The sequence below is a fragment of the Cetorhinus maximus genome, chromosome 2 (genome assembly GCF_964194155.1).
Source record: "Cetorhinus maximus chromosome 2, sCetMax3.hap1.1, whole genome shotgun sequence".
NCBI classification, from domain to species: Eukaryota; Metazoa; Chordata; class Chondrichthyes; order Lamniformes; family Cetorhinidae; genus Cetorhinus; species Cetorhinus maximus.
In genome coordinates, this window is record NC_135880.1 from 77,122,303 (window position 1) to 77,150,140 (window position 27,838).

The 27,838-nt window shown below is 40.1% G+C and overlaps 1 protein-coding gene across 4 annotated transcripts in view; it reads left to right on the forward strand.

Annotated features, from left to right (window-relative positions):
- apc (APC regulator of WNT signaling pathway) overlaps positions 1-27,838 on the forward strand; it is a 269,901-nt gene that overhangs the window by 228,163 nt on the left and 13,900 nt on the right. For 3 of the 4 annotated variants that reach the window (XM_078566296.1, XM_078566314.1, XM_078566310.1), the window contains 4 exons: positions 2,420-2,542; positions 13,901-14,279; positions 16,549-16,644; positions 27,465-27,604. In XM_078566296.1, the coding sequence (XP_078422422.1) occupies positions 2,420-2,542; positions 13,901-14,279; positions 16,549-16,644; positions 27,465-27,604 (738 nt within the window). The remainder of the gene's footprint in view (positions 1-2,419; positions 2,543-13,900; positions 14,280-16,548; positions 16,645-27,464; positions 27,605-27,838) is intronic. The other variant, XM_078566303.1, reaches the window with a different exon arrangement.

Consider the following 27,838-nt stretch of genomic DNA (forward strand, 5'->3'; position numbering starts at 1 on the left):
CATAGAATATTAGAGCAGGTTACGCTAGAACTATATAAAACATTAGTTAGACCACAACTTGAGTACTGTGTACAGTTCTGGTCACCTCATTACAGGAAGGATGTAATTGCATTAGAGAGGGTACAGAGGAGATTTACAAGGATGTTGCCAGGACTGAAAAATTGCAACTATTGGGAATGATTGGATAGCCAGGGGTTGTTCTCCTTGGAACAGAAGAAGCTGAGGGGAGATGATTGAGATGTACAAAATTGTGAGGGGCCTGAATAGAGTTGATGGGAAGGCCCTATTTACTTTAGCAGAGAGGTCAGTGACTGGGGGGCATAGATTTAAAGTGATTGGTAGAAAGATTAGAGGGAAGATGAGGAAATATTTTTTCACCCAGAGGGTTCTAGGGGTCTGGAACTCTGTCTGAAAGAGTTGTAGAGGCAGAAACCCTCAACTTATTTCAAAAGTATCTAGATCTGCACCTCATGTGCTGTAACCTGCAGGGCTGCGGACCAAATGCTGGGAAGTGGGATTAGGCTGGATGGCTTGTTTTTCGTCTAATACGGACACAATGGGCCAAGTGACCTCTTTCTGTGCCATAAACTTTCTATGATTACAAAGGTTAACCCCAAATTAGTCTGTTTACGACAGCTCCCTAAGATGGTAAAATAACACCAAATTTGTTTGTTCAAGACAGCTCCCAAAATGGTTAAATTCCCCTTGGTTCATACATCACTGAGTCTCCAACTAATCTTGCATGGGGGTGGATGCTCTAGTCAGTCACTCCGTTGACAGCCCTTCCTCCTGTAGTCTTGAGTGGTTGACTAATTCACTCTCTCTGCAGCCCTGAATGTTAAAGGCTGTGCTTCTTTAAGTCTAATTTCTGGCTCCATTCCAGTTTTTCGAGGCTTCTATGCAGACTTCCTCAAGACAAGTAAATATGAGTGTTTATCGAATTGTCCTCACAGGCACTGCAAGACTTTGCAGACTTCACAATATTCAAGTTGTTTATAATGGTGTCTGCCATTAATCAGGTTGTGTGTCCGTCAATCAAACCCCATCTGCTGATTTCACACCATAGTTGACCACCCCACATGCAAGGTTATCCGTTGTCCTGGCTTGTAGTTCAAGGGTCATCAAATGCAGTAAGAAAAATGACTTCTGCTAAACAAAGACAACTTTATTTCAGTAAGTCTTGTTTGAAAAGGGAAAACAATGATGTAGATGAAATACCAGCTGTGAATGGCAGGCATGAGAAACTGAGTCTGGGGGCAGAATTTTGCCCTTGGCGGGCGGGCTCGGCAGGGATAGTCAGGAAGCCGACCGCCGCCCGCTATTGGTACCAGACTGTGATTTCATGCTGGCAGGCCAGTTAAGGCCTGCCCAGTGTGAAACGCAAGTGGCAGTGCTGAGAGCTGCCTGTGTGGTGGGCTGGTGGTGGGGGGGCAAACAGGCCGAGTGCGAACTTCACGCATGCACGCAAGTGAGTGCTTCATAATCTTCCTGAGGCACAGAACTGCCTCAGGGAGATGAAGAGATATGGAAAAAAAATTTGTAAATAAAAAGTAATGAAACATGTTCCTTCATGTGACTCTAACATGAGCAGGGACATGTTATTAATGAAAAATTAAAGTTTTTATTTTATTTTTATTTGCTTTTGGAAACCTCAGCCCGCCCATGGGTGAGGTTTCCAAAACATTGCAAGACCGCTTGGCCTTTTTGCCTGCCTGCCAACCGTTAGGCTGGATGGGCAGCGAAAAATTTAAGTTAATTGATTACTTAACGGCCTTAACAGGCCTTTTAATTGCCCTGCCAACTGAACTATCGTGCAACTGCATGTTGACATCAGCACGCTCGGCCAACGTCAACACGCGTCATTTCACACTTGAGCGGGTTGGGCGTGTGCCTGCCCACTGAGCAAAAATTTCTGCCCTGGGATTAACAAGTCTACAGTTAATAATATCACTACTAATTACTATTGACTAATTGTTTGACTTAATCAAAGCACAAGCACACTTGGTTTTAAATCAAGGTATATAAAATAACTTTAAATATTCAATACAGGCTTAATACAGGTTTTCTTAAAATCAAAATCAAAGCAGAATTAAAATGCAAAAATACCAAATTGCAAAAATTAGTGGCTGCAGGCCTACAATAATTTGCTTCTTAGGACTGATATTGCCAATGGTGATAATGGTGTCTGCACATTGAGAAACGTTTCTGAGCTCACTCCCTCTGTATGTGTGCCAATAATGTGCTGTCCCATTGGAGGCTAAATTGGAAAATTACTCCCAACTTGCCACTTTCGAAAAATGCTGATAACGTTCCAGAAAAGCAATGAATGATGCAACACTGGAAAATTTCATAGCATTTCAGAAACAATACTTTTTAATTGACAAGGCTAATACTTCTAATTCTATCTGATGGTTTTTAGGGTTCAGGAACAAGGGTTGAACAAGATGCTGCTAGTGTGATGAGCTGTAGTAATTCCTACTCAGTTCCTCGAAGACTGACAAGTCACCTGGGTACCAAGGTAACCGAAGATTCCAGACTACAGGTTGCTACACTGCATTTTTTCTAATATGTCAATTTTAACAATGCTTTGGCTGCTTTATCAGTATGTTTAGCTGTTTTCATTAACACATGCATGTTGTACTCCTTACTCTTGTCTTTTTGAAAATATCTACAAAATGGTGCTTTATGTAATGTTAATTGGCAATCATTACAGTTGTACCCTACATATGAAGGGAAGAAGAAAAAGATCATAGTAAGGATTATATTTGAATCAAGCTTGGTGTCAAAAAGAATTCTGGCAGAAATCAACCAAATTAACTCATCTAGCAGTAGGATGAATGTATTCAATAGTTGAATACATTCAAATAACTTTTATATTGTAACCAGCAAAATTACAGGACAATAACTTACAGAAAGAGATGAAAAATTACCTCATCTCTAACAACTGGAATTCTGGCATTAATTTGAATGTTATTAATTCTATCAATATTTTGTCATGTTGCTTCTAATTTCACTTGCTGAAATAGCACCGCTTGCTTTCCTGTAATGTGTTTGCTGACTGTTACAACTTATGTTTCCTGAACGGTTTGAATTTTTATGGGTCTTTTTAAAAACAGTTATTTACCATACAGTTATATGGTTAATCAAGAAGTTAGTGTAGTACCAGTAAATAGGACTAAACAACTGATCTACAAATATTTAGATACTCATAGTTAAATCTTAATTTATTTGCTGTAATGATATTGTGTACATAATTTTCAAATGATTGGAACATGCATTACTATAAAAGTGAGTAAACTGAAAGAACCAAGTTGGCTTCCCAATTAGAGATGTTGAGAATCTCAATTACAGTTGAAACACAATATCTCTCAGTCAGCAAGAGCATAGATTAGAACATTATGTTGAACTGCTTCAAATAAAAGCAGAACTGATGAACTCAACCCTACTGAGCCCACAGCCTATTGGAAATGACACAAATTGAGGTTTTGGCTCAAATTCTCAAATGCCGGCTAAAAGAGATGCTTACAAGTTATGGGAAATAGAGTGAAATTGGCAAACCATGGGTCTGAAATGGGGTTCCTCTAGTCTTTTGCCTCAAAAATTCTGTTAAAATGATGGATTTGGTGGGGGGGGAGGATGCTGGCAGAATTCTTCCATCATCCGTCATCACTCAGCCAATTACGCAGCACTATGTGGTACTTTCTCATGGGGAGAGCTCCAGAGGTGCAGCAAGCAAAAGCCTGCTTTTTGTGGCCTCACTTGACCTTGAAAGCTTGGTAGCATTAATGGTAGCAGTCTCGTATCAACAGTATATTTAATTTTAAAATCCAATGCACTATCATATTCAAGTTTTTATACCATTCAGTTGCTAGGCATTTGGGGGGAAAAGATCTCATCACCTTTGATAATTAAGAAATATAGTACTCGAAAATATTTTCACAATTGTACCTAGCCATCATCATTATCATCTTCATTCTCTTCTCACACCCAGAGATGTATGAAGCGGACGAAGCACATACTTATGTCTGTTTCTGGAGCTAGTCTTTCCTGGAACAGTTGCTAGCCTGTTGCCAGAGGCTATAGCTTCAGGGATGCCACTCCACATCAAGCATGGCTGACCAGGAGACTCTCCCACTCTTATTGCCCATCATTGGCGTATTGAAAGGATTTATAGGTTGATAATCAACCTGTCCGGTCACATTACGAGCACACCTTCCACGGCCATCAAGTCCTGAAATGGGACTCGAAACCAGAGCTTCTGGCTCAGGGGCAGGGACACTGCTCATTGTGTCACAAAACCTCCCCCATATCTATTAATACTTAATTGAAAATTAAATTCTGAATATTATCCATTTGTTGATCTATTCTGGAAACAAAATACTATGCAAAAGAAAAATTCTAATTCACCTTAAGCTGTGGGTTCTAAAAAATGAAATTTGATTTACATGACATTAGTATTTGCTGTACATAATTAGTAATGAATTATTCTTATTTTTAAACTTCAAACCGACTAACCCATTTGTAAATTAATACTAGACTTCAAGTGATTGATTAGTTTTTGATATAAAGTATAGCTAATTAATAAGCGAAGATTAGAGATGGCAGCACAGGCACAATTGATATTCCATTGAGAAAGACTCTGAGTAGGATGCTCCATCCATGGCTAACTAAGGAAGTTAAGGATGGTATCAAATTGAAAAAAAAGACGTGCATTGCTATGATGATTAGTGGTAGGCCAGAAGATTTGGAAAATGTTAGAAACCATCAGACGTGCCTAAAAAATAATAAAGAGTGAGAATTAAGAGTATGAGAGAAAACTAGCAAAAGAAATGAAACACAGCAAAAAACTTCTACAACTCTATATTAAAAAAAGAGTGGCTAGTGAATGTTGGTTCCTTAGAAGATGAGCTTGGGGAATTAATGGAAAGCAAGGAAATGGCGGGGAATTAATGGAAAGCAAGGAAATGGCAGAGAATTCGAACAAATATTTTGCATTTGTCTTCACAATAGAAGACACAAAAAACACCCAAAGAATAGGAGAAAAGCAGGGGGCAAAAGGGAGGGAAGGGGCCTAAAACAGTTGCAATCAGTAAAGAAAAAAAGTACTGGGAAAACTAATGAGACTAAAGGCTGATAAGTCCCCTGGATCTGATGGCCTGCACCCTAGGGTCTTAAAAGAAGTGGCTGCAAAGGCAGAGGATGTATTGGTTGTAATCTTTCAAAATTCCCTAAATTCTGGAGAAGGTCTCAACAGATTGGAAAACAACAAATGCAATATCTGTAACTAGTGGGGTGCCACAGGGTTTGGTCCTTGGGCCCCAACTATTTACAATCTATATTAATGACTTGGATTCAGGGATAGAAGGTATTACAGCTAAATTTGCAGATGACACCAAAATAGGTGGGAAAGTAAGTTGCAATGAAGAAATAAGAAATTTACAAATGGACATGGACAGGATAGGTGAATGGGCCAAAATTTGGCAGATGGAGTTTAATGTGGATAAGTGTGAGGTTATCCATTTTGGTCGGAAGAATAAAAAGGCGACTTATTATTTAAATGGAGAGAAACTTCAGAATGCTTCAGTGCAGAGGGATCTGGGTGTCCTCGTGCATGATTCGCTGAAAGTTAGTATGCAGGTACAGCAGGTAATAAGGAAGGCAAATGGAATTTTGGCATTTATTGCTGAAGGAATAGAGTATAAAAATAAAAATAATGTTGTTGCAACTGTATAAGGCATTGGTGAGACCGCACCTGGAGTACTGTGCATAGTTTTGGTCCCTTTACTTGAGGAAGGATGTAGTTGCACTTGAGGCGGTTCAGAGGATGTTCACTAGATTGATTCCAGAGATGCGGGGCTTGTCTTATGAGGAGAGATTGAGCAGTTAAGGCCTATACTCGCTAGAGTTTAGAAAGATGAGAGGAAATCTAATTGAGGTATATAAGATGCTAAAGGGGATAGACAAAGCAGACGTGGAGCGGATGTTTCCCCTTGTGGGGCATTCTAGAACGAGAGGCCATAGTTTTAGGCTAAAGGGTGGTAGATTTAAATCAGAGATGAGGAGGAATTACTTTTCTCAAAGGGTCGTGAATCTGTGGAATTCACTACCTCAGAATGCAGTGGATGCCGGGACGCTGACTAAATTTAAAGAGGAGATAGACAGATTTTTAATTAGTAATGGGTTGAAAGGTTATGGAGAGAGGGCGGGAAATTGGAGTTGAGGCCGAAATGAGATCAGCCATGATAGTAATGAATTGTGGGGCAGCCTCGAGGGGCTGAATTGCCTAATCCTGCTCCTAGTTCTTATGTAATATCTCTATTCAAAAAAAGATGTAAACCGAAAGCAGGAAGCAATAGGCCAGTTAGCCTGACATCTGTCATTGGGAAAATGCTAGAATTCATTATTAAGGAAGTAGCAGGAAATTTATGAAATCGTAGTACAATCAGAGTCAGCATGATTTAGTAAAAAGTAAGTAGTGTTTGACAAATTTGATTTTCAAGGATGTAACAAACAGGGTGGATAAAGGGGAATCAGTAGATGTGGTGCATTTGGATTTCCAAAAAGTATTTGATAAGGTTACACATAAGATAAGAGCTTATGGCGCTGGGGTGGTGATATGCTAGCATGGATAGAGGATTAGCTAACTAACAGGGAGCAGAGAGTTGGAATAGATGGGTCATTTTCAGGTTGGCAAACTGTAATGAGTGGAATGCCACAGGGCTCAATGCAGGGGCCTCAACTATTTGCGATCTACAGAGGGATTGACAGGATAGATGCTGAGAGGATGTTCCCCCTTGTGGGGGAATCTAGAACGAGGGGCCACCATTTCAAAATAAGGGGTCTCCCATTTAAGATGGCGATGAGAAGGAATTTCTTCTGTCAAGACTCGTATGCTTTGGAATTCTCTTCCTCCGAGAGCAGTGGAGGCTGGGTCATTGTCTAACTCAGCCTTGAATATATTCAGCTTTTTGATCAACAAGGGAGTCAAGGTTAATGGGGCGCAGGCAGGAAAGTGGAGTTAAGGCCACAATCAGATCAGCCATGATCTCATTGACTGACGGAGCAGGCTAGAAGGGCTGACTGGCCGACTGCTGTTTTTCATGATCTTAAGGTAATAAAGTGAGCTTTTGGAGAGTGAGACTGACCTATATTTCTACGTCTGCAGGAAAATGCTCTGCCTTGAGTTCCTCCATCTCGGAGTTGTTAAGCTGGAATGTGATTCAGAGACACTCGTAACATATTAGAGAAAATCTTCTCCAGGGTACAGTCATACCTCCGAGTGTAGTGCAGATGCAAGAAGGAGAGAGAGATTCTGACTCAGGCAGTAGGATACAGGGACCAAGGGAAAATAGAGAAGGAGATCCTACAGACACTGGTCTTATCCAGCAGGTGTAATATCCTGGCTACTTGTGAGAATAAGGATGAATGTTGCAAGGAGGATGATCAGAATAATAAGTATGGCACTGTGAAGCAGGAAGTCATCCAAGGGAGAGCAGAGTAGAAAGGATTTGGTCATATGGGATTTGATAATTAGGAGGAAAGATAGAGCCCTCTGTAGCTGATAGTCCAGGAGGGTATGTTGCCTACCTGGTGCGAGATAAATGAGCATGTCTGGGCAACTGGAGAGGAACTTGTAAAGGGAGGAGGAGATCAAGTTGTCATAGTTCTTGTTGAGACCAGTGACATGGGAAAGAAAAGGGAGAAGGTCCTTCTAAGGGAATATCAAAAATTCAAAACTAAATTTTTTAAAAAGGGTGGTAATCTCTGGATTATTACTTGAACCGCATACTAATTGGCATAGGGGCGGACAGATCAGGAAGATGAATGCGTGGCTGAAATACTGGTGTGGGAAGGAGGGGTTCAATTACTCAAGACTTTGCAGCAGTATTCGAACAAGAAGGAGCTCTACCATCTGAACTGGATTGTACTAGCAAAAGGATCAGTAGAGTTTTGGGTAGGACTCTAAAGTAGCAAGAAGGGGTGGGGAAAGGACTTAGTGAAAACAACATAAATCAGAGTTAAATAAGAGGTGAAAGTAAAGGTCAGACCAAGATATATGGTGAGAGAACAGATACACTTATAAAACATAAGTATGAAATGATTGTTAAAATAAAGTGTGTGGAATAATTAATAAAAACAAAATAAGCTACCCGTTAAAAATGTACAAAACATCGGATATAAAACTGAGGAACTGCAGACAATTTGTAGCGAGGGATCAGGCATAGTGGGGAGAACTGAAATTTGACTTAATAAAGAACAGAACTAGCAGTTGAATATTGTGGGATAAGACACATTGAGGAAGGATAGGGAAGGAAGAAGGGGACAGATTTGAGTAGCTGTACTAATTAGAAATGGCATGATGGCAGTAAAAAAGATACATACAGAACCCTTAAGCATAGAGGAAAATAATAAGGGACCAGCCACATCAATGTGGGTAGTCTATAGACCACCTAATAATAGATGGGAAATGGAGGAATAACTATGCAGGCAAACCTCAGAAATGTGTAAAGGACATAGAATAATAATCATGGGAGATTTCAACTGTTCCCAAGTAAAGAGGTAAGGAAAAGGGAAAATGGAATGGAGATTTTACGGTGTGTTGTTATCCAGTACATAAGTAGCCCAACGAGAGGAAACACGATTGGACCTAGTGATGGAAAATGAACCAAACCAGGTAAGAGCTGTAAGTGTAGGGGAGCACCTAGATAATAGCAATCATACCATAATAAGGTTTAAAATAGTTATTGGGAAAGATATAAATAAGACAAAGGCCACTGTAATAAATTGGGAAAGAGCTAATTTACAGGGAATGACAGTGGAACTAGGAAACTGGAAAAAGTAACAAAGATATAAATAGCAGTGGAACTACTTGAAATGGTGGTCAATATAGAAAATAGGAGCAGGAGTAGGCCATTCAGCCCTTCGAGCCTGCTCCACTATTCATCATGATCATGGCTGATCAACTAACTCATAGCCTGATCCCGCTTTCTCCCCATATCCTTTGATCCCTTTCTGACTCCTTGAAAACATACAATGTTTTGGCCTCAACTACTTTCTGTGGTAATGAATTGCACAGGCTCACCACTCTCTCTGGGTGAAGAAACTTCTCCTCATCTCAGCCCTAAATGGTCTACCCCCTGTCCTCAGACTGTGACCCCTGATTCTGGACTCCCCCACCATCAGGAACATCCTTCCTGCATCTATCCTGTCTAGTCCTGTCAGAATTTTATAGGTTTCTATGAGATCCCACCTCATTCTTCTGAACTCCAGCGAATATAATCTAACCAACTCAACCTCTCCTCATATGTCAGTCCCGCCATCCCAGGAATCAGTCTGGTAAACCTTCGCTGCACTCTCGCTACAGCAACAATATCCTTCCTCAGATAAGAAGGCCAAAACTGCACACAATATTACAGGTGTGGTCTCACCAAGGCCCTGTTTAATTGCAGCAAGACATCCCTGCTCCTGTACTCGAATCCTCTTGCTATGAAGGCCAACATACCATTTACCACCTGCTGCACCTGCATGCTTACCTTCAGCGACTGGTGTACGAGGACACCCAGATCTCATTGCACATTCCCCTCTCTCAATTTATAGCCATTCAGATAATAATCTGCCTTCCTGTTTTTGCTACCAAAGCGGATAACCTCACATTTATCCACATTATACTGCATCTGCCATGTATTTGCCCACTCACTCAGCTTGTCCAAATCACACTGAAGCATCCCTGCATCCTCCTCACAGCTCACCCTCCCACCCAGCTTTGTGTCATCTGCAAATTTGGAGATATTACATTTAATTCCCTCATTTAAATCATTAATATATATTGTGAATGGCTGGGGTCCCAGCACCGATCCCTGCGGTACCCTACTAGTCACTGCCTGCCATTCGGAAAAAGACCTGTTTATTCCTACCCTTTGTTTCCTGCCTGCCAATCAGTTTTCTATCCATCTCAATACACTATCCCCAATCCCATGCGCTTTAATTTTACATGCTAAACAATAGAGTTCACTTTAAAAAAAACTAGCCAATGAAACACCATGGATGAATAAAGAGATAAAATTAACGTTAAAACTCAAGAAAAAGTCATGCACTAAGTACAGTGTATAGGCAACAAAAGGAGAGAATGACAAAAGATTATGAAGAAAGTCAAAAACACAATTAGGAAAGCAAAATGGAATGACTAAAGTAAATTAGTAAGGAACATAGAAACAGTAAAGGATTCTACATACACAAATAAAAGAAAAATCAAGGTAGGAATGTGGCTATTAAAGGATGCATAAAATCAACTCTCAGGTAATGACTACTAAATGGTGAAATATTGATTAGTTACTTAGTTTCTCTGGTGAATAGTGAAGCAAACAAGGTGAGCATGACATGAGAAGAAGAGATCAAAGGCATTTGAGATAGAAAGTGAGGAACTAATTTATAGATTAATCAAACATAGCAATGATAAAATCTATAATCCAGATGGATTGTATTTGTACACATTAAAAGAAGCACCATTTCGTATATGTAACAATTCATTAAGAAAATGGAAGAGTACCAAAGGACTGATTGACAGCTAATGGCACTCCTGTATTTTAAAAGGGAGAAAGAACAAATCCAGATACCTATAGATATGTTAGCTTAACATCAGTGGTAAGAAAAATAATGGAATCGTGATTCAGAGATGAAATAGAAAAACATCTAGAAACCAAATATATAATAAACAGCACAATTTCAGAAGGAGAAGTCATGTTTAATCAAACTTCATTTTTTTGAAGAAATAGCAGAAAAGGGTGTATTAAGGCCACTTTAGTAGATGTAATATATTTGGACTTTCAAAAGGTCTTTGCAAAGGTACCACGTGGTAGACTTTTGACTAAGATCAGAATGTGTGGAATCAGAACATATAGCATAATGGATAGCAAGCTGGCTACAGAACAGTTAGGGGTTCAGGATAGCTTCCCAGACTGCCAAAAGGTGGGAAGTTGTGTTCCACAGGAGTCAGTGCTAGAATCACTTGTTCATAATTTTCATTAACAAGTTGGATTGGAGAATCAGAAGTACAATTTCAAAATTCTCAGATGACACCTAATTGCTAGGTATAATTAATACTGAGGAAGAATCTGACAAAATACGGTAAGACATCAAGATGGATAAGCGTGACAAGTGTTAGGAATAAGGAGGCCATAGACACCTTGGATAATAAGAATCTGAATGGGATAGAGGAGCAAAGGGATCTAGAGGTATGGATACACAAATTATTAAAAATAGCGATACGTACTCATAGATTCATTATGGCACAGAAGGAGACCATTTGGGCCCTCGAGTCTATGTCAGCTGCCTGTGGAGCACTCCAATCAATCCCATTCCCCCGCTCTATCTCCATAGCCATCAAGTTTATTTCCCTCAAGTGATTATCCAATTTCCTTTTGTAATCATTCATCGTCTCTGCTTCCACCACCCTCTGGGCAGCGAGTTCCAAGTCAATGCCACACGCTGTGTAAAAAAAAAAAACTCTTCCTCACATCCTCCCTGCATCTCTTGCCCAAAACCTTAAACCTGTGTTCCCGAATCCTTGTATCATCAGCTAATGGGAAACAGCTTTTCTTTGTCCACCTTATTTAAACTTGTCATAATCTTGCACACCTCAATCAAATCTCTCCTCAGTCTCCATTGCTCATACAGACAACATCCATTGCTTTTCCTTCATCAGCCTTCTCTGTTACTTCATCAAAAGATTCAATTGGATGAGACAAGCACAATCTGTCTTATACAAATCCGTGCCTTGATTTTTTTCCGTAATTATTGTTTCCAAAACCTTGTGCACCATTAATGTTAAACTGACCAGCCTGAAGCATGAGGAATGTCCTTAGTTCCTATCTTGAATAAGGGTGTCACATTTGCCACTCTCCAGTATTCCCCGATATCTAGGTTAGATTGGAAAATTATGGGGAGCCCTTCCACTATCTCCACTCCTACTTCTTTTAGCAACCTGGGATCCAAGTCACCTGGACCAGGCACCTTATCCACTTCAAGTATAACCAGCCTTTCCAATACATCTTCCCTGTCAATTTTCACCCCATCCATTAACTCTAGCATCCTTTTCCTTGGTAAACATTGATACAAAGTACTTATTAAGTTTTCTAGCCTTGCCATGCACCTTGAAACATATATGGCCCTCTTTGACCCTAATAGGCCCAACAGGATAATGAGGCAATTTAAAAAGCAAAGAAAGCACTTGGGTTCATTTTTAGAGAGATAGAATTGAAGAGTAAAGAAGTTGTTAAATTTATATTGAACCTTAGATCAGCCACACTTTAGTTGTTTGGTAGTATAGAACTTGGGTATTGCTGAAAAAAAGCTGGACAGTTAACTGTTCCATGCTGCATACTCCATGGCAACAGCTCCGCCAATATGAATCCACTTGCCAACCACCTTCTGATAGTGTCTGATTACAATATCATTTCCAACACTGGAGTGCAAATATAAGACTAAATGTGACACCATTGTCCAAATGGCGTTCCAAAAGGCGTTCGATAAGGTACAGCACGTAAGGCTACTTAATAAGAGAGCCCATGGTGTTGGGGGTAGTATATTAGCATGGATATAGGATTGGCTAACTATAGAAGACAGAGTTGGGATAAGGGGGACATTTTCAGGATGGCAACCTGTAACTGGTGGAGTGCTACAGGGATCAGTGCTGGGGCCACAATTATTTACAATATATATTAATGACTTAGATGAGGGAAATGAATGTACTATCGCCAAATTTGTGAATGATACAAAAATAGGTGGGAAGGCAAGTGGTGAGGATGACACAAGGAGTCTACAGAGGGATATAAACAGGTTAAGTGAGTGGGCAAAAAGTGGCAGATGGAATATAATGTGGGAAAATGTACTTTGGCAGGAAGAATAGAGGAGCTGAATATTATTTAAATGGAGAAAGACTTCAGAAGGATTTGGGAGCCCTTGTGCATGAATCCCAAAAAGCTAACATACAAGTTCAACAGATAATAAGGAAGGCAAATGGAATGTTGGCCTTTATTTCAAAGGGAATGGGGTATAAAAATAAGGAAGTCTTGCTAAAACTATACAAGGCACTAGTTAGACCACACCTAGAATACTGTGAACAGTTTTGGTCCCCTTATCTAAGGAAAGATATACTGGCATTGGAGGCAGTCCAGAGAAGGTTCACTAGGTTGATCCCGGGTATGGAGGGATTTTCTTATGAGGAGAGGTTGAGTAGGTTGGGCCTGTGCTCATTGGAATTTAGAAGAATGAGAGATAACCGTATTGAAACATATAAGATTCTTAGGGAGCTTAACAGGGTAGATGCTGAGAGGTTGTTTCCCCTTGTGGGAGAGTCTAGGACCAGAGGCCCAATCTCAGAGCAAGGTGGCGCCCTTTTAAAACAAAGATGAGGAGGAGTTTCTTCTCTCAGAGGGTAGTGAATCTATGGAATTCTTTACCGCAGAGGGCTGTAGAGGCTGGGTCGTTAAGTATATACAAGGCTGAGATAGACAGGTTTTTAATCAGTAAGGAAATCAAGGGTTATGGGGAAAAGGCAGGAAAGTGGAGTTGAAGATTATCAGATCAGCCATGATCTCATTGAATGGCAGAGCGGACTCAATGGGCTGAATGGCCTACTTCTATGTCTTATGGTCTTAAGCACAGCTGAATCAGCAAGAATAACCCTATCCCATATCTGCTTAGCTAGCTGGTGGTTTAAGTCTAGAGAAAGTCTAGAGTCTACTGTCACAAATTATCAGCAAATGTTTATAGAGATCTTGAAACAGGGTAAATTACATCCTTAGATTTACTGTTTTTCTTGAGGTCTTTTGGCTTCATGTCATTAATTGTTGACCCTGTGATGTGAACAGTATTTAACCTTTTTGGTTCGCTTGGGCTATAGGTGGAAATGGTATACTCGCTGCTCTCAATGCTTGGTACACACGACAAGGATGATATGTCTCGAACTTTGCTAGCAATGTCTAGTTCTCAGGACAGCTGTATAGCTATGCGTCAGTCTGGTTGTCTTCCGCTGCTGATACAGCTTTTGCACGGCAATGATAAAGACTCTGTGCTGCTAGGCAATTCACGTGGCAGTAAGGAGGCCCGTGCAAGGGCTAGTGCTGCACTGCACAATATCATCCATTCGCAGCCGGATGACAAGAGGGGAAGACGGGAGACCCGTGTTCTTCACCTGCTAGAACAGATCCGTGCTTACTGTGAGACCTGCTGGGAATGGCAAGAAGCACATGAGCGAGGCGTGGATCAGGATAAAAATCCAAGTATGACATTTTCTGTACACTTTTATATGTGAATTAGTTTCACTGCATTTTTCTATTAGAAGAAGCAGCCTTTAAGAAAGAAACCATATAAGGAAGTTCTGCTTTTAAAATTCTTCATTATAATATAGTGTTTGTATATGGCAACTACTTTTGTTAAAGATGTATTATTAAATGAAAATAGTAATTGTGTTTAAGGTAGGTTTCTCTTTGGTATCACAGCTTGAAGACTTTTGCAATTATATTGTAATCAATCATCCTTTCAGTCTTGTGTCTGTTGCATCTGGGATGCTGCTGTTAACATGAGGGAAAATGTCATCCGTCCAAAGCCATGTCCATTTTCTCCTGTGGCTATAACAATTTGTCCTTGTATTTGACAGATTTAAACAAGCATTAATATTATACCTGCACCAAGTTCTAAACCATACTCCCCAACACTCCACCCTCACCATCTCCAATGTACTAGTTATAGCTAGCACAGGCACCGGGCATCTGCCAGTGCTGCTCTGTGACTGCCTGTTGAAAAGATATATTAGAGAACTGTACTTTTAATGGACTTGCTCTTTTTTGTCATCTTTTTTGGGAAGATGACAGTTAAAGTCATTTTTAAAAAAGAGTTTTATTTGGCTCCATGTGTTTGTGTATTAATGTACTGGCAGGTCACCCAATGTTAAGATCTGTCTTTGAAGCCCAGACAAAAAGATTTCCTGCTGTTGATTGTTCCTCCTTGTTTAAACATAACTTGCCCATGTTTCCCCAGCTTCCATATAAGATACTGTTCTGGGCCATATGAAGAGGTCATACAAGCACCAAGCTGAAGCTCCAAATGACTACTGTTGGAATAAAAATATGTTTAACAATAACCTTCATAGGAATGCATGGCTGAAGTTAACCAAATGGCCCTGTATATCCAAGCTAAATTGCTACCTTATAATGCTCTTAGATACATTCTTCGGGTTCCATGAAGACCATAGAGATATTTACAACCTTTTTCATTTCTCAGGTTTTTATTTGAAGTTATCATGGACAGTCACAAGCAGATCTCCTTCTGTTAATGCAAAGATATTGCAATCAGCAGAGTTCAAACCTCTTCATCATGGAATAAAATGCTATGCAAAAGACCAGGCTAGAGACACCTAAGCCCCTAAAGCCCGAGTGTTAACCTTTACAATGAAACTAAGCCCGCTAATGTCAAAACTTCAGTATCTGAGGGCCTAGTGTGATCATTGGGGGTATGCAGTCTAATTAGTGGCGGATCATTACTAAATAAAGACAGTTAGAATCTTTGACTTCAACAGTGCCTACCCAAAATGTAGGTATAGAGCTGTTAATTCATGTGTACAGCACCCCTTTGTCTCTTGCTCGTCAAAAACATTGTTTATTAAAGATATTTTACAAGCTCTCAAATTATAAAGAGAGCTCCTCCTGATCAAGATAGCTGGCATTTTTCTTTGTTTAAATCATCAGTGGGAAGGTGAGAATTCTTTTGCGTGTTCTTTGTGCTGCTCAACATGCCATCTGCACCAAAGAGGAAGTCTGGTTTACTTTTACACTCATGTTCATAAACCAGCCATTTAAATTAGCCTTGGCAGCCCGATGGCTACTCCTGGTGGCCATTTACATCTTAAACAGTGCATTGTGTAAATATACTTATTTCTTTCAGTTTAATCATCTATGACATGCTTGTTTCCTGTATGTATTTGCACAATAAAACCTGTAATTTATTTTCTGCACTATATCGTAGGCACTTCAGTTGAGTATTATTTTTGTTCACTGAACACAGAAAGAGGACTTTTTTTTTACCTTGACATCCTTGTAAGCAGTTAATACAATTCCAGTTATCAGCTTCCTTAAATATTGCTATACTAACAATGCTGGCTTAAAGAAAAAGGTGAAAGAGCTGGATATGTTGGCCTTTTACGTTTGTGTGCTCACCAGCTAATTAAAGTGAATGGACTGGCCAACACTGACCCCAATATCTAGTATAATTTTAGAAATTTGAATTGATCTATGTTGTATCAAACAAAATATTTATTTTAACTTCATTAACTTATTATTCAGTAACAGAAAAAGGAACTTTTTGTTGCCTTTTTGTTCTCAAATGATACAATACATCAGATCAGCTTCTGTTTGCTAAGATTCATTTTAATTGACTTCAGTGATTTCTGGAATTTGTTAGGAAGTTACACTATAATGAAATAGTGAAAATATATCATTAAGAATTATCAATTACCTCTTGTTTAAAGTTTATGTGTGCATTGTGTTGCTATAGTGCCATCTCCAGTGGAACACCAGATCTGCCCTGCAGTGTGTGTACTTATGAAGCTTTCGTTTGATGAGGAACACAGGCATGCAATGAATGAACTAGGTAAGGAATGCCAATCATGTCTACTAGATTGAAGAATGTACGTGCCATATTCTGTACTAATTGATGTATTCAAAAATTGATTGCGCCAGAACAAATAGTGAATTACTTTAGTGGCCCTTGGCGGGAAAATTGTAGTGTCTTAGAAATTTCATCCCATTATTGGACTCCAAATCACAGCATCATATATTTGATTTCCAACATTAATTTGGAATGCTTGTGACAGTGTACTATATTGACCGTGGTGGGGAAGGATTGGAGGAGAGGCCAGAAATAGAGAGAACAAGGAACTCTACAGAAATGCACCTTCAGTTAATGTAAGGAAATGTCAGGAATGATGGTGAAAATTATGACCTCCGCCATCTACTCTTCCAAGCTGCAGCTCAAGAGTTAGTTGTCATTATGAAAGTTGGAGGCAAAACCTAAAAGAGTAACAAATATAAAAATTGTGATTTGTAACCTGCTAGTGCTGGCTGTTGATATTGTAATAAAGTGGTAACTAAGCTTGTTTTACTGGACATTTTTATATTCTAAGAAAGTGACATTCAACTTTTCACGTCAATTATCTGATTTTTTTTAAAAATCCACTGTTTTAAGATCAAACCTCATTTAGCGTCATGACCTTGCCTGGAGAACATGTTATGTTATTAAGTTACACTAGATTAGTCCTATAAGGAAACCCTCTAAAATTACTAATTAGAATCTCCTTTGCCCAGTTTTAAGAGGGGAAGAAAATCAATAAGTTATTAGCTGTGTGATGTGTTCATTGCTGAATTCACAGCTGTCACAGAGGCCCCTTAAGATTTAACAGTCTGTATTTGCAGTCTTGGTTCCTGGTCCCTCATCTTACTTATAGATCTGATGTAAATATCTTAACTTCTTGATTATTCCCCTTACATTTACTTTCAAGTCAGTAATATATACCACAAAAAGCAGGGGACTTAGTACTGAGCCCGCGGGACCCCACTGGAAACAGCCTTCCAGTCACAAAAACATCCATCAACAATTACCCTTTTGTTTCTTGTCACTGAGCCCATTTTGTATCCATCTTGCTACATTCCCCTGGATTCCATGGGCTTTTATTTTTTTAACCAGTCTGCCATGTGGTACCTTGTCAAAAGCTTTGCTAAAATCCATGTAGACCACATCAATCCTCCTCTCTTATGTCACTCTTATGTCACCATTAGCACCATCTTTAGCCAGTATCACCACCATCAACACCCCTTCAATCTTTTGCAATCTCTCCTTTGCCTCTTTACCTATCACTGGCCTTTATCCAGCTTCACCTGTCCCACCCCCTCTTAAACAGTATATATTTCACCATTTTTACTTCACTTTAGTTCTGAAGAAGAGTCATATGGACTCGAAACGTTAACTCTGTCTTTCTCTCCAGAGATGCTGTCGGACCTGCTGAGTTTTTCCAGCACTTTTTGTTTTTGTATCAATCCTCCTTGTTACCTGCTCAAAAAATTCAATCAAATTTGTCAGTAGGGCCCGTAAAAGACAAAAAGGTAACCTATGTGTGGAGGCAGAGGTTGTGTGTATGGTTCTTAATATATACTTTTGCATCTGTCTTCACAAAAGAAGAGGACAATGCAGACATTGTTGTTAAGGAGAAGGAGTGTGAAGTATTGGATGTGATAAACATAGGGAGAGAGGAGGTATTAAGGGGACTAACATCCTTGAAAGTGGATAAATCACCAGGGCCAGATAAAATGTACCTAAGGCTGTTAAAATAAGTCAGGGAGGAAATTGCAGAGGGTCTGACCATCATTTTCCAATCCTCACTGGATACAGGTGAAGTGCTGGAGGTCTACTAATGTTGTACCTTTGTTTAAAAAGGGACCAAAGGATGGACCAAATAATTACAGGCCAGTCAGTCTAACCTTGGTAGCAGGCAAATTATTGGAATCAATTCCAAGGGACAAGAAAAACTGTCACTTAGAAAGGCAGAGATTAATCAAGGACAGTCGGCATGGATTTGTTAAGGGAAGGTCATGTCAGAAATATTTGATTGATTTTTTTAAGGATATAAGGAGGAGGATTGCTGAGGGTAATGCAGTTGATATGGTATACATGGATTTTAGCAAGGCTTTTGACAAGGCGCTATATGGCAGACTGGTTAAGAAAAATAAAAGCCCATGGGATCCAGGGGAATGTGGCAAGCTGGATAAAAAATTGGCTAAGTGGCAGGAAACAAAGAGTAATTATTGATGTTTTTGTGACTGGAAGGCTGTCTCTGTTGGGTTCCGCAGGGCTCAGCACTAGGTCCCCTGATTTTTGTGGTGTATATTAATGATTTGTATGTGAACCTAGGAGGAATAATCAAGAAGTTTGCAGGCAACACAAAAATTGGCTGCTCACTAGATAGCAAGGAGGATTGCCGTAGACTGCAGTAAGAGATCAGTGGACTGGTCAGGTGGGCAGAAAAGTGGAAAATGGAATTCAACCCAGAGAAGCATGAGGTGTGATGCATTTGGGGAGGTCAAACAAGGCAAAGAATTACACAATAAATAGGAGGATACTGAGAGGTGTAGAGGAAGTGAGATACCTTGGATAGAATGTCAACAGATCCCTGAAGGTAGAAGGACAGGTTGTTTTAGGTGGTTAAGAAGGCATATGGAATTCTGTCATTTATTAGCTGAAGCATAGAATATAAGAGGGGGTTATTCTGGAGCTATGTAAAACACTAGTTAGGCCACAGCTTGAGAACTGTGCGCGGCTCTGGTCACCTCATCACAGAAAGGATGTAATTGCATCAGAGAGAGTACGGAGGAGATTTACAAGGATGTTGCCAGGACTGGACAATTGCAACTATGAGGAAAAATTGGATATTCTGGGTTTGTTCTCCTTGGAACAGAAGAGGTTGAGGGGAGATTTGATTGAGATGTACAAAATTTTGAGGGGTGTGGATAGAGTGGATGGGAAAGGCCTATTTGCTTTGGCAGAGAGGCCATTGACTCGGGGGCACAGATTTAAAGGTATTGGTAGAAAGATTAGAGGGGAGATAAGGAAACAATTTTTCACCCAGATGGTTGTAGGGGTCTGAAACTCACTGCCTGAAAGGGTAGTAGAAGCAGAAACCCTCAACTCATTTCAAAGGTTTCTAGATACGCAGCTCAAGTGCTGTAACCTGCAGGGCTGCGGGCCAAATGCTGAAAAGTGGGATTAGGCTGAGTGGCTCGTTTTTCCGCTGGCACAGACACGATGGGCCAAGTGACCTCGTTCCGTGCTGTAAATTTTCTGGGCAGAGTTCTACGAGTCGGTGAGCGGGGTCGGGGCCCGCTTGCCGGCGCATAAAATGACGCACGGTGATGCCGGGGTGAATTCCCGATGTCACCGCGCCCGATTTAAATCTTCAGGAAGGCGGGAGCGCAGCGAAATCAGCTGCGCGCCTGCCAACCTATCAATGGCCAATTGAGGCCATTGACAGGGTCAATTAAGTAATTAAAGGGCCTGCCCATCCAACCTTAAGGTTGGCGGGCAGGCCAGGAGCTCCGGCGAGAACTAGAAAAAACATGAAGCCTCATCCACGGGTAGGATGAGGTTTCATGTAGGCTTTAAAAAATTTTAATAAAGATTTTGTAAAAATTATGGACACGTCCCAACTCATGTGATATTGCCACATGAGGGGACATGTAAGGGAAATTTTATTTTTCTATTTTTATCTTTTTTACATGTACAGCTGATCTCCCTGAGGCTGCACTTAGCCTCAGGAAGATGAGTGCGCTCTTTCGCGCACATGTACAAAAGAGCGCACTCTCGATTTTGGGATTCCCCCTTTCCCCCCGCCCGCATAGCGCTCCTGTGCGGACATCACGCTGAGCGGGCCTTAATTGGCCCGCCCACGTAAAATGGTGGCGCGCCTCCGATAAGGGGCGCCGATCGGAAGCGTGCCTGTACGTACCCGCCCATCAACTCCCCCCCCCCCTCTGCCGACGGTGGGAAAATTCAGCCCTCTGATTCTCTGACTCCTGTACATGTGCACATGTACCTATCAAAGCTAAAACATGTATTTACAGGAGCGTCAGGTTCAAACCAGCATTCTTAGTATTCAGGAACATATCTCTCTCTTCAGGCACCATGCCCTCAGAGGGCATTGGCGACCATGGGCTTCCATGTGTTGGTCCATGGTTATTCTTGGTAAGGTACTGCAGTGATTTTCCATTACCTTCTGCAGATTCTGGCTGACCAGGAGACATTCTTGTGGTTGGTGCTCTTACCACCTATCATAGGCATGTTGATAATCAACCTGTTTGGCCACATTATGAATGTTAGGAACATAGTGATACATAAAAAAGAGTAGTATATGACCATCAGGCCCATCTGTAAGCTTCTTCTTTGACATCTTAAGCAAAACAGCTAAAATTATTGAAGACTGCAGTTTCCATAAACCTTTGTATTTTGCAAGTTCCTAATTTGCCGCCTTTAATTAGAAATGGCACCCCCACCCCCCTATCTCTCTCTCTCTCTCCCCCTCCCACCCCCCATCAAGATCCAGCTAAATTCCATTTTAAGGACAGTGATTAATCCATAACCACCTTTGCTCTGATTTTGCCATCAGCAGTGAAGAAATTGCACTCGCATTCACTACACGTACAGTTTCCTGCTGAGTTTTCTAAGACTTTTGAGTGACAACTTTCTGTCGTGAGGCATCTGATCGAACATTCACCCACTACAGGGGATATGCGACGTGTCTGAGTAGGGCAAGCAACTGCATGGACTCTTCAACCAATCAGATTGAAGAATTCTTACTGAGATATGCAATCTAAGCTTGGAAGCGTGAATTAGAACATTTAATTCATTGTACAAGCATATACAGAAAGCAAAATAAGTGAGGGAAAGGAAGGTGGGATTAAGAGATAACGATGAGAGATAGAAAAGCAAATTTAAAAATAAATCTCCTGCAATAATTAAATCCTGATGTAATGGGATTCTGCACTTGTAAAATTAAATTTTCAGTGTCAGAGAGGTGGTTTTATAGTAATTGAAACATATCACGCCTTTAAAAACTCACTTACCCATGAAGCACCTACCTTAACTTTTTCTGGTGTGTTTAATAGGTATCTAAAGGGTCAATAAAGCAACTTCATGCCCTCACACAGCTTTCACTGCTGAGTATATCGGCAAGGTACTGGTGAAGCACACCTTGTGGAACAGCAAAGAAAATCAGACAGCAGTTTGCTGATTTCTGCATTTAACCATGTATATATGGACTTCAGAAGTTGCTGTCTGGTTTCCTCCATAATAGTGAGTGCTGTTGGTCTTACAGTTATTCTTAACACAAAATCCAGGCCCATGTTCAGGTCATTTGCTCAAGAAGTCGATGATTCTGAAAATATATACTCCTTGTCCTTTAACCTAAAACCAAGAACTTGCATTTATGTAATGCCTCTTAATATCTCGCGACGTCCCAAAGCTTTTTAATCTATAAAGCACTTAGCGTAGTCACTGTTGGAATGTAGGAAATAACTCTCTGCCTACATGTTGTATATGTATCTCTCCTAGTGCACCTCATAATCTATTCAATGCGAGCCATTCCCAAATATGGGCATAGCAAAGCCTCATACTGTTTAAATGATGATGATGGATAGTCTGTCGTTGTCAATAATAGCCCGTGTTGCATCTCCAATTAACATAGGTTTTACCTCCCTATACCATGTGTATCAATGGCTCCTTTCTAAAACTGGTGGCCGTCTTCTGCGCAAACATCAGAGTTGTCCATGATAATGTGCTTGATATTTCTAGGAACCTCTGAGGTGGCATGCTTTAAATCTTCATTGAATTAACTTTTCAGCAGTTTGTCGTGGTGGGTGTGTGCCTCCCGGGTAACCGTGGAAGCCTGTCATCAGACAGCCACTGACTCCTTTGGGAAGACTTTAAAGCTTGGATAGCATGTTAGTTTTCACAGCATTCCAAATCTCAGCTTCTCGAGGTTCCTTATGAGAGTGCCCTATCCAACAACAAAAATCAGCATTATATAGCATCTTTGACGTGTTAATGGTGTGGTGTATTATGTAAATTTGATACATTTATGCATACATAATGTTTTGTCATGCAAATGCAATGGGCACCTGATTCTCTATTATAAATAGTTGTTTAGTAATACAGAACATGTGTATTGCTGAAAGAAGGAAGGACATGCTATCGAAGCTTTTCATCATGTGCTCATCAGGACAGATTGGCAAGAATACCAAATCTCAAAGGGAACAACAGTTTGTACTGCATGAGAAGAGGTTGCTGATTGATTGGCAAGTGGACTCTGATTGATAGAAGCATTGCCATGGAGAATGCACCAGGGAACAGTTAACTGCTGAGCTTTTGATTAAATTCAAACCAGACAGGTCGATGCTGATTGGTCAAAGCATTGCCATGGGAATGAAACAGAGAATGTGTCCCCCCCGCAAGCTTTTGTTTAGTCGAATAAATTTCAATGCGTGGACATGTTCTTTGCATTTGCAAAGATGGCCCTGTGTGTGAATATATGTAGCTTCTAGCATGCATAAGTGAGCCACACTGCGAGCTCGACTGATAATCTTAAATGGTTGTCAGTGTAACTCTAGCACAGTCAGGATTGTTTAAGTAAGTATTATCCAATCGCGGAATCACCTTTAATGTTCGACACTATTGTTGTGGTGTCTTTGATGAACGGATCACAGGAGACTCAGGTACAGGTTACGATTGTTTATTCGAGCAATTGCAAGGAGGGCACCATCTCAATGCAGCTTGAGACAGTACTCTACTAAGCTACAAGTGTTCACCATATTTATACATTATTGGTCACGTACAAGAACATCCTCCAGATTCCGATCTTGTCAACATATAGGTTTACATTAAACAGACAGGTCTCTGGTACAAAGATAACCCTACTTTCACCCAGGCAGAGACCTGCCTTCCTATCTAAGCTGGGACCATCTGTCCTTCCCCTATCTGTTAAAGAGCACACTTAATCTATATTATTGCCATCCTCTGACTCCAGTCTAACTCCTAGGACCTTGCTGGTGATTGCAAGCCCTGAGAATGTGCAAGTTTCAACATTCTCTCTGTCCCAGCCTGAACTTTAAATATTAGCTACTTAGCAATTGTGGTTTTGCATGCTGGGATATTTTAAGTCAAGTCCCTTGACCATTACTGTATTCTTTTATTTCCCCCAACACTATATTCTGAGTTTTGCAAGCATGGGTTGGTTGAGTATGGTCAGGAGCAGCATGAATGTTTTTCTCCACTGACAGGATTCTGCCATCAAGCCAAAATGACGTTTTGCTATAAATAAAATACAGAGATCTAGGTCATATATAAATAATAGCCTTAAAGACCAAGTTAATGTTGGGTGAGATGCAATTCAATTTGATCAATAAGGTGCATTGTAGGCAATAAGAATATGATGAGAGACACTTGGTACAATCAGTATAACTTCTCTCTGCATAATATTACAAAAATAAGGAAAGCATATGTGCTAGCCCACTGGCGGATAGTCTAATTTCAAATGATTGTCCTGCTTCTTTTCTGCTCCTGTTGCTGCCCAATTTTCACTTTGTGTTTAGCTCTTTAGAAGCTTTCTCACAACTCCCTCAGAGCTAAAATAAATGTTCAAACATTGTAACCTTCTGAACAACTGCAAATGGCAACAATTTGTTAATTTTTTTTCAGTGTCTAGGAGAAAATCTCTTCTCACATTAAAATATCCACAACTTAGCATTTGGCTGTTTTAGGAGGCTAATCTCTTTTTTACCAAAATCCTGAGTTTTAAAAAAATCATCTTGGCACAGTTTATGTCCAAAACCTTTACATCAAATATAGAACAGTAAGAAGTTAATTTGTTGCTCTTGCTTAACTGTAAAACAGAAATTTTGTTTTCCATTGACAGAAAAATGGCAGTTTAACCCGCCCTCTTCCTTTGTCAATATAGCTACAATCAATAAGCAATGGAATCCTTTCTGAAATAAATAAAACCTTTTTTTGTGGTGTACTTGTGGTACACGCACCATCATATACAATATAATTTTGGGTGCATGTATATTTCCTGTGGCCTTTCTCATAGTCAGTCATTTAAGGTCTTCATCTTTCTTTGTGTTTTCTTATAAGTATGACATTAGGAATGAGATTTTTGTTCTCTACACCACATTCAATGTCTTTCTTGGGAGATTTGTGCATAGTACTAATGAATTCTGAACAGTTCTGTACAGTTTTAGCATAAAATTGTTATCTTTATGCATACTGATTTTGAAGTAAGCTATAACAATAATTGAATGGTGAAGATTTTGGGCTGTTGAGAATATGGAATCAAGTAGTTCTATTTGCTTGAGTTGAATTTTTGTACTTGATGAGAAATTAGTTACTTCCAGCATCTATGATTGCGCCTATTTGCACTTGTGGGATTGTGACCCTTGTTGTCTTTGTCCTTTGAGGTTCAGGAGATAGACAAGGATGTGTTATTGAAAGAGGCAGCTGGAGGCAAGATCTGTATGGTAGTCATGAGCATTGAAATTGGGTAAGCAATGAAGCGAGGGCTTTGCATTGGTGAGCAGGAATGATCAATATATAGAAGAAAGAGTGAGAGAATGGTCAGCAAAGTGAACAGGGGTTGGATCCAGAATAGCCTGAAAGGGTCAGGAGAGCCTGAATAGCACAGCAGAGAGCTTGAGGTTTTGTTAATTCATTTACGGGATGCGGGCGCCGCTGGCTTGGCCAGCATTTATTGCCCATCCCTAATTGCTTTTGAGAATGTGGTGCTGAGCTGCCTTCCACTGCAGTCCACGTGTCGGTTACGCCCACAGTGCTGTTAGGGAAGGAGTTCCAGGATTTTGACCCAGTGACAGTGACGGAATGGCAATATATTTCCAAGTCAGGATTGTGAGGGGTTTGGAGAGGAATGTCCAGGTGGTGGTGTTCCCATCTATCTGCTGCCCTTGTCCTCCTAGATGATGGAGGCCGTGGATTTGAAAGGTGCTGCCTAAGGAGCCTTGGTGAGTTTCTGCAATGCACCTTCTGATGGTATACACTGCTGCCGCTGTGTGTCGGTGATAGAGGGAGTGGATGTTTGTGGAAGGGGTGCTAATCAATTGGGCTGCTTTGTCCTGAATGGCGGCAAGCTTCTTGAGTGTTAATTTGAGCTGCACTCATCCAGGCAAGAGGACAGTATCCCATCACACTCCTGAATTGTGCCTTGTAGATTGTGGACAGGCTTTGGCGAGTCAGGAGGTGAGTTACTCGCTGCAGGATTCCTAATCTCTGACCTGCTCTTATAGCCACAGTATTTATATGGTAAGTCCAGTTTTTGGTCAGTGGTAACCCCGAGGATGTTGATAGTGGGGGATTCAGCGATGGTATGTCATGGGGCGATGGTTAGATTCTCTCTTGTTGGAGATGGTCATTGCCTGATATGATGATAAGAGGGACATCCTGCTGTACAGCTGTGACTTTGAGTCAAATATGGGCATGTGATCAGGCAGCACAAGAAGTTGTCTTTGGGTTGGTGAGTAGCAGCAGGTTGGGAGTTGAAATGGCCAGTTAGGTCAAAATACAGTAGGAGGAAGTTTGACTAACTAAATGTCTGGTAGGGTACAGCAAAAGGATGAATAGCATCAAAAGGGCTGAAGCAGAGTGTTACGTACTGGCAGGAACAGTGTTTTTTTTAATAGATTCTCAGGAGTTGCTTTCATGGCCAGCATTTATCATCTGTTCTTAACAAAGTGTTATGCTAAGTTACTTCAGAGGGAAGTTATAGTCAACCATGTAAAAATGGTTCTGAAGTCACATACGGGCCAGACCAGGGAAGAACAACAGGTTTCTTTCCAGAAAAGACATTAATATATTTATATCAATCTGGAAGTTTCATGGTCAGTTTTATTGATACCAGTTTTTTATTTCTAGATTTTTTTAAAACCGCATTCAAATTCATAAAATGCCATGGTATGATTTGAACTTATGTTCTCTGGGTTATTAGTCTAGGAATCTGGATTCCTAAATCAGGCTGCTATATTACTCATCCAGTAATATAATCAATAGGCAAGACATTGAAGAAAGCTGAGAGGTAGTCAGGTTGATTTGGTGTCAACAGTAAGAGTCAGGTAAGTTGGGAGATGGAACAGGCAGAACATGCACATAACACCGCTTAGCCCTCCCCTGCAAGGTAAGCTGTGGTATGTATATTCGGTTTTAAGAATTACAGCTACCATTACCTTAAGTATCACCTTATGGTCACCGGGAGGTGTAAATATATATTTGTGTGTGTGTGTCAGTGTTGAGACTGGAGTGATTGGGAATTTGAGATAATTTTCTTAGGCATACACTTGTGCTGTTACAGAACATGTTTCAATTTTATATTTTAAATATTAAGTATAAATAGAATATGTAATGCCAAACAAATTAATGGCCACTCTCTCGTAAATATATACCCTATCTCATTGTTGATTATGATTTATTCCATTACTTTGCTGGATGGGAATGAAGGATTCGCAGTCATGTATAAAACTTTCACTTGGAAACTGGTTCACAGTCAGCTATTTTTTGAATTATAGTCGCTATTGTTGTGTAGGCAATGAATTAATGTGCAGCAAGATCTCACAAGCACTGATAAGCGACTCACTTTCAAAGAAAAGCAGTTTGTGAATGTTGACATATTATGCAGGCATTTTGTAAACCTATATATGCACTCATTTGTGAACAAAATATTACACAGTTTGGAATGAGGAATGAATTTTTGGTATGCTGTTTCAAACACGAATTAAGCTTAAGATTCTTTTAACTTGTTCTCAGTGCTTCTTAAACTCATTCACAAAACAATTATTTTTAATTTTAACCATTGTTATTCTAATATGTAGGTGGTTTACAGGCAATAGCTGAATTGTTGCAAGTTGATTGTGAAATGTATGGACTCACTGATGACCATTACAGTGTCACATTGCGACGATATGCTGGGATGGCACTTACAAATTTAACGTTTGGGGATGTTGCAAATAAGGTAGGAAATTTATTATGGATAAGTTTTAGATTTTTCATCCTCAACTGAACTTGTCTGTTTTCTTCCAATGCGTTGCCAGTATTTTCTGTCTCGCTTCAGAATTCTAGCATCTGCCAAATTTTGTATTTTACTTATACTGCTTTGTCATTCAAAAAAATGTAATATATGAACTAATTTGGTATATAGTCATGTTCTGAATAAATTTACTAAAATAAGTAGTTATACTGAAATTAA